The sequence below is a fragment of the Abramis brama genome (genome assembly GCF_963993115.1).
Source record: "Abramis brama genome assembly, chromosome: 21".
NCBI classification, from domain to species: Eukaryota; Metazoa; Chordata; class Actinopteri; order Cypriniformes; family Leuciscidae; genus Abramis; species Abramis brama.
The window spans coordinates 24,223,838-24,240,250 of NC_139983.1; the positions used below are offsets into that span (position 1 = coordinate 24,223,838).

A 16,413-nucleotide genomic window follows, 5' to 3' on the forward strand; every position below is an offset into this window, starting at 1 on the left:
ATTTCAAACAACAATTCCAGTTTTGACCTTTTTGTAACTGCTTTTTGATATAAATGAGCCAACTTGTTTCTTTAAGCAATCGAGGAATGTTGTCACAAAATATCAATGCATGTTCAATGAACTGCATCTACAAAACTTCACAACTAATCTTTGATCTGATGATCATTTAATTAACTCTAACAATCAAGTATACAGATTATTAACTTTACATTGATGAAGTAGGCAATATACTGAATAGATATGAAAAAAAAAAAATTAGTTAAAAGAAAGTAAATAATTCTATTTGCAATGAAGAGTCATTGTTCAGTAATTTTCCACAACACCTGCTCAATGAATCAACCAGATGGTTAACATATAGGCTATTTAAATATCACTTTTTGTGTAAATGTTCTTAATTATTTTCCATTTCAACCATTAAAGAAATGTACTGATAGTAGAAATAGTGAACAGCTCTATGAGGCACCTTTCAAGTAGAAAATAACAGACTGTAAATTACATTGTTGTTTTTGTTAACTAAAAATGGTTTAAGTTACATGAAATAAAATAAAATATTAATATTTGATGAACAAACAACATGATTGAAAATGTTTCCTTGGCAACTAACGGAAATAAAATAAAATAAAAATAAAGCCAAACAAAAATATTTTTCCTAAAAAGTAATAAAAATGACAAGCACATTACAAAACTACTAAAACTGAAACTAAAATTAAAAAGAAAAATATCAAAAAGCTTAAAATATTAATAATATAAATCCTACTAAAAAAACACTAAATTAAGACAGTTATAAAAACTAACAATAAAATCTGAAATAACACCACAAATACAAAGAGTATGCAATGCTTTTTATACAACAGAAATTCAAAAGAGATGGAAAGAGGATTATGTTTATTCTAAACAATCATTATACAACCAGTAAGTTTACTTCAAAAACATCAAGTGATTATTCAGTAAGGCAGAATTCTGAAACCCAAAGGTTTGATGGGTCGGTACGATAAAAAAGTGCAACTTCTTTTGAATCTTAAGATGATACAAATGAAGTGGGAAATGCATAATGAAAATACAAAAAGAATGGGGAAAAAATGTTTGAATTACACCGACTTCAATAAATATACTCTATAAAGAAATCTTTATTGTATTCACATAAGAAAACGATGATATGCAAACCAGCTTACACAGACTGACCAAAAAACAAGTCAATTACATGTACCATGTGCTACAGAAACACCCGAGTCACATGACAAAGTCTACTGTGACCAAATAATTGTTTTGGTGGTTTACCTCAAGTGTTTTATTTGCCTTGCAGTTAACTGTGCAACTAGTTAGTTAAGATGAATTCATAGTCTGTCCTTACAAAATGACTTGGAGTCTGAGAGGTACATCTCTTCCTACTGTTTGTGTTCTTGTATGCGAGACCACTTGATGTATTGTAACAGAACATCATATAAACAGCTTTAGACATCCAAAAGACATATTGTAGTTTTATAACACTGCTCTTGAAACTGATTAGCAAGTACGCTTCACATGAATGGAAGTGTTAAAATGATGATGCCAGATGACTGTTTTGTGTTAAATAAAAGCAACACGGTTCATGTGGGATCAGATTAAACATGCTCTTATTTGAACATGGCATTGAAGGCTCTGCCAATGATCATCCTTCTGACCTCACTGGTACCAGCTCCAATCTCATAAAGTTTAGCATCTCTTAAGAAGCGGCCCATTGGGTAGTCATTAATGTAACCGTTTCCACCTGTGAACAGATGCAAAAGTGAGTCAACTAGGACTTGAGTCATAAGACCTAGGCTTACTAAAATAGCAGGATTTCATTCACTCCCCGTATCTGTAAATAGAATTTTTTTGGCAACAAAATGTTGGATATTTTGATTGAGACGTTGGGTGCGTCTCAATCAGCTCCTTATGTCGTGAATCAGTATATATCGTGTACATGAATTCGGCCCTGGTAAGGACAGTAAGCACCCGGGAACACTACACATTGGGAAAATGATGACTTTTTCCAGAGACACTAAAAGCAGAACTGATATCTTTCTGACATTATGTTTTAATGTAATTTATATTGTTATAATTTTCACTTTGCTTGTTACATATACGTGCAACATTTTGGTTGTAAACAAATAATAAATGTTAGCCAGATTATGTGCGATACCTGTCTAGCGAGGCGTTTATGTCGTAATATAATTAAATAATGGTTTGTTTTTTTAAAAACATCTATCGCGTGTCATTATGTGTAGTGAGCTGGCTCACATAATTTATGTTTTGCAATTCAGAACTTCAGTTACGGGAACATAGTGAGCATCAATGCTCCCTGGTTTTCACAGTGGATTGTGGGACGTTTTAGGGAGCGAACATGTCAGTGCACTGATAGGATTTTTCCCGACTCCTTGATCAGTGCCCGGATTACTGAACTAGGGAGCTGATTGAGACGCACCCAAAATCCTGAATTGATCAATTTTTTATCTCAAAACTGCTGACATATCAACAGGACTAGTCTAACATTGGCTGTCCAAATTGTTGGATAAATATATGTCCCATATACATTCAATCAACACATGAATGCTTAAAGATGCAGTAAGTGATTTATGAGAAATGCAATCCAAAATCCAAAACAAGCACGCCCTTCCCCAAAAGGATCTCGCCCCTACTTTTATAGCCCCGTCCCCAAATTCAACACATGCACCTCCCCCTAATGAGTACGCCCTTACTGCTGATTGGCTACAAGTGTGTTGTGGTGCTCAGTCCGATCCACTTTCAACAGTGTTTTTCAGAAATCGCTTACTGCACCTTTAATGATCAAAATGTATATGCAAATCAAATTTGCCTATACATTCAAGGAACAATTCATCTACGGCAACAGGTACAAGTTTGACTTGTTTGCTGTTTATCCACCCAGTAATTGTTAAGAATGAAGACAGAAGGGTTTGGCCCTGATATCTGTCTAAGGTACATTGAGAGCTTTTTCTCTGTTTTTTTTGCTGTGCTAACTACTAGGCACTCACCAAGGCATTGAATTCCATCCAAGGCAACCTGAGTCGCATTCTCAGCACAATAAAGGATTACCCCAGCACAGTCCTACAATAACATCACAAATCAATACTGCTACTACACACTCTGGAAAGACTGTATGCATCATTTCCAGGCTGATATGTAGCATTACAAAATAAAGCAGTCAAATAACAAAAACTGTATAAAGAGCTCTTACCTTAGAACTGAAATGGCCTTTGTCACAAGCACGGGCAACGTTGTATAAATACTGTCGACATGAACTAAGCCGTGTGTACATATCAGCCATTTTTCCTTGCATTAGCTAGTTAATGGGAAGAAATTGTTCATTTTATTGCCAAGGGGACATAGTTGTTTAATCTCTTTTCATAACTTTACATGCATACATTCAAAAGTTTGGGATTGCATTTATTTAAAACACAAATCTTTAGTTACAATGGGTTAGTTACTTCTACACTGACTTTCTATGAAGTTCAAAGCAGTAAATGGATGCTGGTTTATAGAAGGCAGCTGTCTGACTCTGAGATGATGAACAGGAACATGGTTTATGTAACATTATAAACACATTATTAGCTGTTTGATAACGTAGTCAAGCCAAAGTCTAATCATATCAATTACCGCTATGTGTCAGACGTTGTAGAGAGCAATAAATAAAGCGCATTACCATTCTGAAACACTGACTTGTAGATGAGCCTGTATAATTCGCTCTTCCTCTTCTTCTTCTGAATTTGTTTTCAAATTTATTCAGTATTTATGTAACAGGTTGAGTGCACATATAGTGCCACACTTCTAAAGCATGAGAAACCTCAAAATAATTACACGTGTGTGTGTGTGTGTATACTGTATATATATACACAGGGATCAGGCATAACATTATGACCACCTTCCTAATATTGAGTTGGTCCCCCTTCTGCTGCCAAATCAGCCCTGACCCCTCGAGGCATGGACTCCACTAGACCCCTGAAGGTGTGCTGTGGTATCTGGCACCAAGATGTTAGCAGCAGATCCTTTAAGTCCTGTAAGTTACGAGGTTGGGCCTCCATGGATCAGACTTGTTTGTTCAGCACATCCCACAGATGCTCGATTGGATTGAGATCCGGGGAATTTGGAGGCCAAGTCAACACCTCAAACTCATTTTTGTGCTCATCACACTGCCTCCGCCTTCTTCCCATAGTGCATCCTGGTGCCATGTGTTCCCCAGGTAAGCGACGCAAACGCACCCGGCCATCCACATGGTGCAAAAGAAAACGTGATTCATCAGACCAGGCCACCTTCTTCCATTGCTCCGTTGTCCAGTTCTGATGCTCACGTGCCCACTGTTGTTGCTTTCGGCGGTGGACAGGGGTCAGCATGGGCACACTGACTGGTCTGCAACAAACTGCAATGCACTGTGTATTGACACCTTTCTATCAGAACCAGCATTAAACTCTCGCCAAAATGCAACCTTGGGTCTTTTTGTTAATCCACCCGAGGCAAACTTTCGTTTAAAAGCATAATTAGAATGGAAACGCCACTTTTAAGTTTGACTGTATTCTAGTTTTCGGTCAAATTGCCTTTTGAATGGGAGTGCTTGGGGCACTTCTATGATAGCATCAAAAATCGCTATTTTTAAAGCAACACTAAGTAACTTTTTTTAACTTAAAATAATGTTTCCAAAATCGCATCAGTGATTCATCAAGTCGTAACAGGGTGAAAGGCACTTCTGGATTCGCTTTGCAGCCCTATATCTGCTATAACCACACTATGCAAGTTTGCCAAACCGGGTCGCGTTTCTGTAGTTCGAATGAGACATAAGAAAACTACAAATTTGACTTGCTTTACGTCAAGCGTTACAATAGTCATTATTTAGTTTTTCTTCATTTCTGATGTCGCAATACATCATACTTTAATGAAATCATGCAACATACTCTACCTTGTCTGTGGACATCGTTCATTCCAAAGCCGGTGCTAGATAAAAAGCGAGCGTGCGTGAGTGCGACAGTAGCTGCGGGCGGCGAAATTATTTACGACAGTGGTAATGGACAATTCCGCTTCCAACCTGTAGGGCGACCGAAGAGGAAAAGTTCCTTAGTGTTGCTTTAAAACACTAAGAAGGCTCGACACAACATAAAACTGTGCTCGAAATTAGGGATGTCCCGATCCGATCACGTGATCGGAAATCGGGCGTTACCTCCCGATCAGGACTCGGATATATATGTATATATATTCTCATTATTTTTTAAAACATCTATAGTTATGCGGTGGCACAGAGTTATGTCGGTTTCACACTGCACGCGTTAGCAGAGCGTAAGCAGCACAGGAGCAGTACGTATGGTGAGCAGGAGCAGGACACGCGCGTTTGGCTTTCACACTGGCAGCGTTTGTCACGCGCGGCTGAACCGCGGGTTGTGTACAGACAGAGTACTCTATAATGGATAAGTTGGCATTGCTTTATTTCGTTTTCAAATACATTTAAGAGAAAAGACTTGTCAAGAAGCTTATTTTATTAATAATTTCATTTATATAACTTTTGGTTCATCTTTGTTTTTATTGTTCTGGCAACAAGTTTGTTTTTGGACATTTGTTTTCTTTTTAAATTGCTGTTGGTCATTTGATCGACTGTTTAAAACACAATAGATAATCATCAATGCACTTTTTGGATAAAACTGCGGTGTATTTTGGCCATGATCAATGCATTGTCACTTTAATTCAGCGTAAGCGGCGCAGCAAAAATAGACTCGGCGCCGAAACTATCGCGGCACTGCTGCTTCTGCTCTGCTCCTGCTACGCGCTGCCTCTGCGTGCGGTGTGAATGCTCTAATCTGTTAACATGGGCGCCGAAAAAAATATGCGCTGCACGCTCTGCTAACGCGTGCAGTGTGAAACCGGCGAGTGCAGTTCCTAAAAGCACATTACTGGCTTTGCAAACACTGTGGGCACTTTTATTTTTTATTTGTTTACATGCCTGCTGGGTGTTTTAAGTTGAGGTGCTATTTGTTCATATATTAGACTTTTTTTTATATTTACTGTTGCACTAAGTCCAAAAGTGACGAATTTGTGTTATTTATTACTTGATTGTTCAAGCTACTTCACAGAAGTGCTCTGTTTGTTAACAGAGTTGTTGAATGTTAAAATCAGGTGAATTAAATAAAAAATAAGGAACATCCTGGATCTGTTTTTCGCTCTTCTTTATTCTTTTTTTATGTATTATAGAAGTATCGGATCGGGACTCGGTATCGGTAGATACTCAAAATCAAATGACTCGGACTCGAGGGCAAAAAAACCTGATCGGGACATCCCTACTCGAAAAATATCACCAAGGGCTCTTCACATGAACTCGAGCATTGAGAACATTGGTTGTGTACACAGAGTTTACTAAAAAGAAAGATTTTGAACAACTCACTGTAGCTGTGTCCGCCGGCATTTTGACAGTCAAAAATAGTCGATCTCCGAATGTGAATGAACTGACTCTGAATTTTAGTATTACTTCTTATATGAGCATCCTTTTTCAAATACAAGGTCAATATTGATTTTCACTAACGACAAAACAACAAATTATCCGTGAATTTATATGGAACTAAGCTTTAGGAGCTTTCCATCTTTACTCTCCTCCCTGTTACGTTGCATTCGGAAATTGACTATTTTTGACTGTCAAAATGCCGGCGGACACAGCTACAGTGAGTTGTTCAAAATCTTCTTTTTTTTCAGTAAACTCTGTGTACACAAACAATGTTCTCAATGCTCGAGTTCATGTGAAGAGCCCCTGGTGATACTTCGAGCACAGTTTCATGTTGTCGAGCCTTCTTAGTGTTGCTTTAAAAATAGTGATTTTTGATGCTATGATGTGCCCCAAGCACTCCCATTCAAAAGGCAATTTGACCGAAAACGAAAATACGGTCAAACTTAAAAGTAGCGTTTCCATTCTAATTATGCTTTTAAACGAAAGTTTGCCTCGGGTAGATTAACAAAAAGACCCAAGGTTGCATTTTGGCGAGAGGTTACCCTTTAACTTCTTGAGCAATTTGAGCTACAGTAGTTCGTCTGTTGGATCGGACCACACAGGCCAGCCTTCGCTCCCCACGTGCATCAATGAGCCTTGGCCGCCCATGACCCTGTTGCCGATTCACCATTGTTCCTTCCTTGGACCACTTTTGATAGATACTGACCACTGCAGACTGGGAACACCCCACAAGAGCTGCAGTTTTGGAGATGCTCTGACCCAGTCGTCTAGCCATCACAATTTGGCCCTAGTCAAACTTTTTCAAAAACTTGCACTTTGAAACCTATTTCAAAGTTTGCATTCTAAGGTCGTATAAATGAATGGCCATAGCGCATAAAAAGTTTTCTGTTTTCAGTTAAAAACAGTGTTGTGTAAACGGCGCCTAAATTAAATGAATAACTAATGATTTTTACAACAGAAATTAATCAATGCTGAACTTACTTAAACGGAACAATGACTTTCTTCTAGAGCTGCTGTACAACCAAAACAATCTTTGTTGCATTAATTTCCTGTTATCACTATAAAGCTGCCTTGAAACAATCTGTAGAAGATGACTTGACTAGACACAAATCCTTGCATAGTGAAAAGCATACCTGGAAGTGGCCAATTTTCTGTCCAAAGGCTTCACGAATATGAAGATAAGGAATTGCATGGTCAAGCACAGCTTGCATGATGCTGAGGGAATGTATAAAAAGGACAAAAATAACTATTCGACAATCTTTGTCAGTTTACATTTTTAAGCATGCTACTGGAAATAAACAGTAAGATTTACCCAACAGGTCCAGAAGCCAGGACAAGTCTCTCTAGGTCCAACCCACTCATCATTACATATACTCCTTTATTTAACGGGCCCAATATGTTTTCCTCTGAAACCACAAAATAACATTCAAATGTTGTTTGGACCTCCAACACATTCAGACTCACTAATATGCATAATAATAAACTCGTGTACATTCACACACCAGGGACCTTGCAGTCTTCAAAAATGAGTTCACAGGTGTTAGATCCTCTCATTCCCAGTTTATCCAGCTTCTGCGCTGTGCTAAATCCTGTCATGCCCTTCAAGAACACAAGCACAATGCCTATGATATGATCACATTTGAAGTTGTAGCCTTATGGAACAAGATTAAAAATGAAACATTCAATCAAAATCTGAATGCTAGGTGTAATGCAGTGTGAACGGCACACCATAATCAATCATCCAAGAGGAAGTGGTTCATCTTCTCTAACCTTCTCTATGATGAAAGCGGTGATGCCACGGGCTTCTGCCTCTGGGTCTGTCTTAGCATACACAATCAGAACATCTGCATCTGGTCCGTTCGTAATCCAGAACTTATTACCGTTCAACACGTAGTGATCCCCTTAAAGATGACAGATCAAAAGGAAAAGAAGACAGCCAAACATGTGTTGTCACATTCTCGGGGCAAGATGCATCTTTTATTCATCAGATAGCCATTCAAAAGCAGTTATGTATTATGATTAAATTATTTTTGCAAGCAACATAAATCACTTATTCGTCATTAAATTATAGTAGATGTTTTGCCAGTCACAAATTTCTTTAAAAGGCCCTTCCAAAGCATGCAATGGTATAAATAAGCATAACTAACATAAAATACAAACACTAATAAAAAGAATGAACAATATATTGATAACATTTTAATATACTGATTTTTTAAATTAATGTTATTGGAGATACTGGAAATCAACCAATATCAGCCAATATTGTTGTGGCGAGCAGGACGAGGACGAGAGCCGTGAGAGAATAGCGCGAGGCCGGTAGCGTGACTGAAACTGAGCGTCACCTGTGCCGGTCTCGTATCTCTCATGGAGGAGCTTCGGAAGCATAAAAGGAAGAGCGACGATACAGTGAAGGACGAGAGCAGACCAGGCCTGGACATTTATGTTATGTTTTGGTTATGTGTGTGCGACAGTCATCCTTGAGGCTGCTTTTACTTTCGTTTTGTGTTTATTTTTAATCAAATTTGTTGAACGTTCGCGGGTTCCTGCCTTCTTCCCTTATCAACATAACTCATTACAAGTGTATATTTACGTTAGTTAAAAATAGAAATAATTTAATAACACGGTTAAATGTAATCTTTTGCAAATCCAAAATGTGTTCCTCATAGTGTACATTATAATATTGTGAATCCTAAAATGATTGATTTTAGTGTTTATTTTTAATTGATATAGACAGAATAGTGTTTTACTATCCATTTATTGGTTATTGTCCATAACATGAAAATAATTATGGGCTTATTGGTTTAATCTGAATATTGGTGCATTCATAATAAAAAGATATATTCCTTATACAAGCATAAATAAGTACATACAAAAGTTTTGGGTCGGTAAAATTTTTATGCTCACCAAGGCTGCAATTATTTGATCAAAAATACAGTAAAAACAGTAATACTGTGAAATATTATTACAATTTAAAATAATAATGTTTACTATTTTAAAATATTTTAATCTATTTTAAAATGTAATTATTTCTGTGATGACAAAGCTGAGTTTTCAGCAGCATTACTCCAGTCTTTAGTGTCACATGATCCTTCAGAAACCATTCTAATATGCTGATTTGCTGCTCAAGAAACATTTCTTATTATCAATGTTAAAAATAGCTGCACTGTTTAGATTTGTGTATATTTTCAGTAATCTTGATGATTAATAGAAAATTCAAAAGAGCATTTATTTGGAATAGAAATCTTTTGTAAAATTATAAACTTCTGAGTTTTTTTTTTTTTTAAGTCTTATTTGACCCAAAACTTTTGAATGGTAGTGTATATTAAAGGACAACCAGTTAACAATATACTGTAACATGCATGGATCTAACCAGTTATGACATGTCCATGGCATTGATGTAACAGTGTTTTTTATAGCAGCAGACAGTGGTGACTAACAGAGCAGCACATAGAGTGATAACAGAAGGCCAGTCACCTTGTTTTTTCGCCTTCAGTTTCATGGACACCACATCAGAGCCAGCGTTGGGCTCACTCATGGCCAAGGCACCCACATGCTCCCCCGTCATCAACTGAAGCACAAACATCGTGAAAAAACCCAACACTGAAATCCATAAATAACCTAAATGCACTACTTAATTAGCCTGCATTTACCTAATGCATTATGTCATGGGTCTGTTTTAGAAAGCTAGCTTAGAAAATGTAATAGACACATTAATAGACACAGGTTTGACTCACACCTTGGGCATGTACTTCTCTTTCTGTTTCTGGTTTGCATGACGAACCATCTGATTTACGCACAAATTGGAGTGCGCTCCATAGCTGAGAGCAATAGCTCCTGACACACGGGAGATCTCCTCCATAACAATCACATGTTCAAGGAAGCCCAATCCTGTTCCACCATACTCCACTGCACACAATCAAAACCGTTGAATCATATCAGACTATGCTCAATACTGTCTCAGCAACAGTTTTCTCATTAACAATATTTTTTGAAGACAGACTGTAAATAGTCCGACCTGGAGCAGTAACTCCGAGCAGTCCAAGGTCACCCATCTCCTTCCAAAACTCCTAGTTTATAAAAGATCATATTTGTTCTGATTCATTACTCTGGATTATTACACAGAGACTCCTGAGATACTTGTCATGTACAGGAACTCACCCTCATGCGGGGAAACTCGTTTTTCTTGTCAATCTCATCAGCGTGTGGAGCGAGCTTCTCCTGGCAGAATCTCTGGATTGTCTGTCTGAGCTGGTGTTTAAAAGAAACATGTGTGATAAACGCAAGGGGGTCTGTCCACAAACAACATGAGCTGCCAAAAACCTCAACAAAACAATTCAAATGCACACATTTCATGGTGCTTTAAAGACTATCAAGGCATTATATAGACCAACAAACCATGGCTTTACCCATTTCAGGGTAAAAGAAGGCATGGGAGACCATGTCTCAAAAAAGAAAAGAAAAATTTGAACAGCACAAAAACAAAACAAATATAAGATCAAATGTATACTTTTTTTTTTTTAAGTAATCCTGTCCAACAGCTCCCCAATGCCTTTAGGAATCAAGTTATTTTTAATAACAATGAACAAAAGACAAAAACAGTTAATACTAATAAATTAATGATGTAAAAAAAACATGATAATAATATAAAGTATAGGTCAAAAGTTTGGAAACATTACTATTTTTAATGTTTTTGAAAGAAGTTTCTTCTGCTCATCAAGCCTGCATTTATTTGATCAAAAATACAGAAAAAAAAATGTAATATTGTGATATATTATTACAATTTAAAATAACTGTTTTTCAGTTTATTATACTTTAAATCAGTGATCTCAAACTCAATTCCTGGAAGGCCACAGCTCTGCACAGTTTAGCTCCAACCAGCTCCAACTCACACCTGCAAGGAAGTTTCTTGTAATCCTGAAGACCTTGATTAGCTGGATCAGGTGTGTTTGATTAGGGTTGGAGCACAACTGTACAGAGCTGTGGCCCTCCAGGAATTGAGTTTGAGATCACTGCTTTAAATTATCATTTATTTCTGTGATGCAAAGCTGAATTTTCAGGATCATTACTCCAGTCTATCACATGATCCTTTAGAAATCATTCTAATATGATGATTCATTATCAAAGTTGGAAACAGTTCTGCTGCTTAATATTTTTTCATAACCTGTGATACTTTTTTAGGATACTTTGATGAATAAAAAGTTAAAAAAAAGAAAAAGAAAAAAAAAAGCAGCAAATTTTTTAAAAATAGAGATCTTTTGTAACAACAATATACACTACTGGTCAGTAATTTGGGGTCAGTAATTTTTTTTCTTTCTTTTTTTTGAAATAAATCAATACTTTTATTCAGCAAGGATGTGTTAAATTGATAAAAAGTGATAGTAAAGAAGATTTATATTATTAGAATTTTTTTTTTTTTTTTTTTATAAATGCAGTTCTTTTTAACCTTTTATTCATCAAATATATTAGGCAGCAGAACTGTTTCCAACACTCATAATAAATCAGAATATTAGTATGATTTCTAAAGGATCATGTGATAGACTGGATGTCACATGTGACACTGAAGACTGGAGTAATGATGCTGAAAATTCAGCTTTGCATCACAGGAATAAGTTATTTTTTAAAGTATATTCAAATAGAAAACTATTATTTTAAGTTGTAATAATATTTCACAATATTACTGTTTTTTTTCTGTATTTTTGATCAAATAAATGCAGCCTTGATAAGCATTAGAGGCTTCTTTCAAAAATATAAAAAAACGTAATGTTTCCAAACTAATGTTCATATTATATATATATATATATATATATATATATATATATATATATATATATATATATATATACAGTGAGGAAAATAAGTATTTGAACACCCTGCTATTTTGCAAGTTCTCCCACTTAGAAATCATGGAGGGGTCTGAAATTGTCATCGTAGGTGCATGTCCACTGTGAGAGACATAATCAAAAAAAAAAATCCAGAAATCACAATGTATGATTTTTTAACTATTTATTTGTATGATACAGCTGCAAATAAGTATTTGAACACCTGAGAAAATCAATGTTAATATTTGGTACAGTAGCCTTTGTTTGCAATTACAGAGGTCAAACGTTTCCTGTAGTTTTTCACCAGGTTTGCACACACTGCAGGAGGGATTTTGGCCCACTCCTCCACACAGATCTTCTCTAGATCAGTCAGGTTTCTGGGCTGTCGCTGAGAAACACAGAGTTTGAGCTCCCTCCAAAGATTCTCTATTGGGTTTAGGTCTGGAGACTGGCTAGGCCACGCCAGAACCTTGATATGCTTCTTACAGAGCCACTCCTTGGTTATCCTGGCTGTGTGCTTCAGGTCATTGTCATGTTGGAAGACCCAGCCTCGACCCATCTTCAATGCTCTAACTGAGGGAAGGAGGTTGTTCCCCAAAATCTCGCAATACATGGCCCCGGTCATCCTCTCCTTAATACAGTGCAGTCGCCCTGTCCCATGTGCAGAAAAACACCCCCAAAGCATGATGCTACCACCCCCATGCTTTACAGTAGGGATGGTGTTCTTGGGATGGTACTCATCATTCTTCTTCCTCCAAACACGTTTAGTGGAATTATGACCAAAAAGTTCTATTTTGGTCTCATCTGACCACATGACTTTCTCCCATGACTCCTCTGGATCATCCAAATGGTCATTGGCAAACTTAAGACGGGCCTTGACATGTGCTGGTTTAAGCAGGGGAACCTTCCGTGCCATGCATGATTTCAAACCATGACGTCTTAGTGTATTACCAACAGTAACCTTGGAAACGGTGGTCCCAGCTCTTTTCAGGTCATTTACCAGCTCCTCCTGTGTAGTTCTGGGCTGATTTCTCACCTTTCTTAGGATCATTGAGACCCCACGAGGTGAGATCTTGCATGGAGCCCCAGTCCGAGGGAGATTGACAGTCATGTTTAGCTTCTTCCATTTTCTAATGATTGCTCCAACAGTGGACCTTTTTTCACCAAGCTGCTTGGCAATTTCCCCGTAGCCCTTTCCAGCCTTGTGGAGGTGTACAATTTTGTCTCTAGTGTCTTTGGACAGCTCTTTGGTCTTGGCCATGTTAGTAGTTGGATTCTTACTGATTGTATGGGGTGGACAGGTGTCTTTATGCAGCTAACGACCTCAAACAGGTGCATCTAATTTAGGATAATAAATGGAGTGGAGGTGGACATTTTAAAGGCAGACTAACAGGTCTTTGAGGGTCAGAATTCTAGCTGATAGACAGGTGTTCAAATACTTATTTGCAGCTGTATCATACAAATAAATAGTTAAAAAATCATATATTGTGATTTCTGGATTTTTTTTTTTTAGATTATGTCTCTCACAGTGGACATGCACCTACGATGACAATTTCAGACCCCTCCATGATTTCCAAGTGGGAGAACTTGCAAAATAGCAGGGTGTTCAAATACTTATTTTCCTCACTGTATATATATATAAAACACTATGTATATAGCACTAAAAAATTTTTTACATAAAATTATTTAAAGATTTTTTTTAACCCTCTGCTGTTTTTGAATTTTTTTTTTTTTTTATATATTTTTTTTTAGAATTCTTTACTTCATTGGAACGTACCGGCAACTTGGTAAAGGTTATGGCACTTTATGTGTGAACACTCACAAAAGAATTATGAAGGTCACTTTTTTTTTAAATACTTTTATAATATATATATATATATATATATATATATATATATATATATATATATATTATATATATATATATATATATTTATTTATTTATTTTTTATTTTTTTACTTAAGTCTGTGCTCCAAAGCATTCGAGATTAATGGCAGTTTAAGTTGGAAAATTCTTTTTCAGGTCCATGCTAAATAACTCAAAAAGTAAATAAATGGATTATAGATAAATATAATTTAGTACCATAAAATCCCCTAAAAATACAAAATATTAAATACAAATATATTATTGAGCTAAAATATAGTACAATAATTTCATTGAAATAAAAAATTGGTCATTTTTTATCTACAAGCGAACAGTACCAGAGGGTTAAATGTATTTTCTTCCTGTTTACTCCTGTGATGTCATTACTTTCAGTGTCACATGATCCTTCAGAAATCATTCTATTATGCTGATTTGGTGCTCAGGAAAGTCTTATTATTATCAATGTTGAAAACAGTTGCACTGATTAGTATTTTTGCAGGATTCTTCGATGAATAGAAATTTAAAAAGAACAGCATTTATTTAAAAACACAAACTATTGTCACATTATAAATGCCTGTACTGCATCTTCCACAAATATGCTGTACAGACATTTTTAATGTGAAAATGCAGTGTAAAGAAAATTCTATTTCATATGCATTTAACCTGAAAACCATATAAACATAAAATGGATCTGGATCATGAATTTATATTAGACTAAGAGGGACATTTGTCACTTCCTCACAATGAGACTACCATGTCCAAACAATATGCAATTGCAACAGATTTTGAAGTGGCGTTATGTCCACCATTCAAGTGGGCTGCTGTGGAAACTAACGAAGGTCATCTGAAAAAATCCTGTCCAATCAAAACGCGCAGACCGTTCACACCCACGAGCACGAGCATTTGACACAGACTGACGTAACGTTATTATGAAAACCGTAAAAACTCTCCGTTTTAAATCTTATACATTTTAGTTCGTGTTTTTTTCTTCCAATGTCAGATCAGAAACACGACAACTGTGTGAATGATGCTCTAATTGAAGTTGAATATAATTGCGATATAATGATAAATGCCTTGCGACTAAACGAATACAATATCTTATGAGTTCCTAGAATTGTGTGAAAGGTCATCATGTGAGCTAGCACGGCAAACAGACTCATTCCAACAAAAATTCCAACAAGACGTAAACAAGAAGCAGTGATATTTCACGAGCTTTGGCTCTCGGTTAGGTAGCGGGGGGTGTGTGTGGGATACCTGGATCTGCTCCTCGGTCAGACCGTTCACAACGTCGTCCACTGGAACAGCTCCAACGCAACCGCGTCGCGAAACACTAACATTCGCCACTCTATGACAAAGACGCAGTGCTCTTCTGACTGCAAACATTTTGTAGTGACTGCAGAACAAAAAGGGAAAACAATAAACTGCACTTGGACAGGTGAAAAGCGCAGGAGGACAATCCTAAACTTCCCTAAAATGCACTGGAACTGGAAGGAATTGCGTTCTCCTTCTGTTCTGTTGTGTAAAGTGACCTCTACCTGCCACTAGAGCTTTACTGCCTCCTACAGCGATGAAGTACAAACTACAGCCCAACTCTATGACAACCACATCAAAACACTGTAGAAAAACAACAGAAAGGTGCTACTACAGTAAAACCTGTACATTGATTAACAGTAAGTTACCTACAGTAAAAAAACGACTAAAAATTATATTTTTTAAAAATACATGTGATTTTATTTTAAAATGTTTTATAGAAGCCAAAAAGCATGAATTACCTTCTAATTTGCGGAGAGAAAAAAAATATTTTAACAAATCAATATGTATAGCCTACTTATTGTATAGGATACAATATTTTTGATTATTATGTTTTCAGAAGTAAAAGTAGGCATGCATTAGAATGTAAGATGAAAGAGCCATTTCCAGAATTTTGTAAATCATCACATTTGTCTGGATTTTATTAAAAAAATTAAATTGATTTTATTTTTTATTTTCTGTTATCAGTTATGTACATTGGAATGTTTTATGTTATTTAGTTAATGTTTATTTCATTATTTTAGTGTCATATGTGTTTTGTGTTATGACACCATAATTAAAAGTCAAATTTTTTTTTTAAAGTCATTAGGTGACAGTAACGACAAGCTTTAATAGCCCCAATAGGTTTGCATTATACTATAATACATTGACATACAGTTAGGCATTTTTAAATGTCATCCAAATGCTAGTTTCACCTGTAAAGTTTTGACAACCACAAACCTTTTTTATGTATGAACTAGCCTACA

The 16,413-nt window shown here is 36.3% G+C and overlaps 1 protein-coding gene across 1 annotated transcript; it reads right to left on the bottom strand.

Moving 5' to 3' along the window:
- Positions 1-868: 868 nt before the first annotated feature.
- On the bottom strand, positions 869-15,680 carry ivd (isovaleryl-CoA dehydrogenase). The gene is made up of 12 exons (XM_084097029.1): positions 15,392-15,680; positions 10,613-10,702; positions 10,470-10,521; positions 10,191-10,360; positions 9,929-10,022; positions 8,225-8,355; positions 7,957-8,053; positions 7,767-7,860; positions 7,588-7,669; positions 3,215-3,319; positions 3,012-3,084; positions 869-1,747 (listed from the first exon to the last, which is right to left on the bottom strand). The coding sequence occupies exons 1-12, from the start codon at positions 15,518-15,520 to the stop codon at positions 1,614-1,616; spliced, it is 1,251 nt and encodes a 416-aa protein (XP_083953155.1). The 5' UTR covers positions 15,521-15,680; the 3' UTR covers positions 869-1,613.
- Between the last annotated feature and the right edge of the window lie 733 nt (positions 15,681-16,413).

What these genes read in the sequence shown, in the direction of transcription:
- ivd (XM_084097029.1), bottom strand. Translation starts at nt 15,520, where the DNA reads ATGTTTGCAGTCAGAAGAGCACTGCGTCTTTGTCATAGAGTGGCGAAT. An exon ending in TGAAGACTGCAAGGTCCCTG is followed by an intron (nt 7,861 to 7,956) that starts GTGTGTGAATGT and finishes TTGTGGTTTCAG; the next exon opens with AGGAAAACATATTGGGCCCG. An exon ending in GGATGGAATTCAATGCCTTG is followed by an intron (nt 1,748 to 3,011) that starts GTGAGTGCCTAG and finishes ATCTGTTCACAG; the next exon opens with GTGGAAACGGTTACATTAAT.